This window comes from Dichomitus squalens (genome assembly GCF_000275845.1).
Source record: "Dichomitus squalens LYAD-421 SS1 unplaced genomic scaffold DICSQscaffold_169, whole genome shotgun sequence".
Lineage (NCBI taxonomy): Eukaryota > Fungi > Basidiomycota > Agaricomycetes > Polyporales > Polyporaceae > Dichomitus > Dichomitus squalens.
The window spans coordinates 3,681-4,753 of NW_006767051.1; the positions used below are offsets into that span (position 1 = coordinate 3,681).

A 1,073-nucleotide genomic window follows, 5' to 3' on the forward strand; every position below is an offset into this window, starting at 1 on the left:
TGGGCGATGAGGGCATTGGTCGCTCCGGCATCTGCAGACGTCGACGTCGACGCTGCGACCTGAGGCTCCTCGGGTCCCTCCTCCGTTGCAGCAAGCTTCTGCGAGCGGGGCTTCTTCAGGAACTTGTCCATGCATACCGTCTCGCGGTGCCCTACGCGGCGACAGTAGCCGCAGATGTCCCGATCGTGGCCGCCGTCCTTCTTGACGTGCGCCGTAGAGCCGCAACCGTAGCACTTGCCGCGCATGAGGCGGTTGAACTCTTCGCGCGTGCGGGTGGCGTCGATGTCCATTGCGTTCGGGTCTCTAGTAGGCGGCGTGAAGGGCGTGGTGTGCAGCGGAACAGCTGGCTTGGCCGCGGTGGTGGTGGTGGTGGTGCGTCCGCGCTGACGATCCCGTTCGGCACGGCGTTGGCGGACGCGGACGTCGATGTCAGAGGAGATGGTGATGAGGTCCTCCAGGGAAGCGATGGGCCTTGCCGTGTGTACCAACTCGTCCTTGATGGAGTCCGCAAGGTGCTCGTAGAAGCGGTCACGGAGGTCGGCCTTGGAGTAGCCCGTGCGGGTGGAGAGCTCGTTGAACCGAGCGGCGTACTCCGGAACAGTCATGGAGCCTTGCCACAACGTACGGAGGCGTTCCTTCGCATCGACCGCCTCGTCGACTGTCTCGAAACGGGCCTTGAACTGGGTACGGAACTCCGTCCACAAGCCTTTGAACGGGGTGGTGCCCTGCGTGATCTCCTCCATCGCCGGAGTGGCCCAGAGAGCCGCACTATCCTGCATGAAGGAGAGGACTGCCCGAATCCACTGGTCGTCGTGCGCGCTGATCGCGTTGCCCGTGGCGTCCACGTGGTTGAGCGTTGACCCTTGGGACATAGCCCAGAGAGTGAACGCGGCCAGAAAGCGTCGTGCTTCGCCCCCCTGTTCGCCTTTGAAGGGAGAGGGCTTCTGAACCGCCTTCAGGCTGTTGGCCCCGGTGGTCGAGTTGGCGAGCTGCGCCATGGACTGGGTGAGGAGAGTCATCGACTGGAGTAATACCGTCATGGGGTCCGGGGTTGCGTTGCCGTCTGGGTGCCC

At 63.9% G+C, this 1,073-nt stretch overlaps 1 protein-coding gene across 1 annotated transcript; it reads right to left on the reverse strand.

Annotated features, from left to right (window-relative positions):
- Positions 1-83: 83 nt before the first annotated feature.
- Positions 84-998, reverse strand: DICSQDRAFT_73613 (uncharacterized protein; the record flags this gene model as incomplete). The annotated part of the gene is made up of 1 exon (XM_007371670.1): positions 84-998. A coding segment is annotated over one exon (915 nt), but the record flags the coding sequence as incomplete, so codon positions are not given.
- Between the last annotated feature and the right edge of the window lie 75 nt (positions 999-1,073).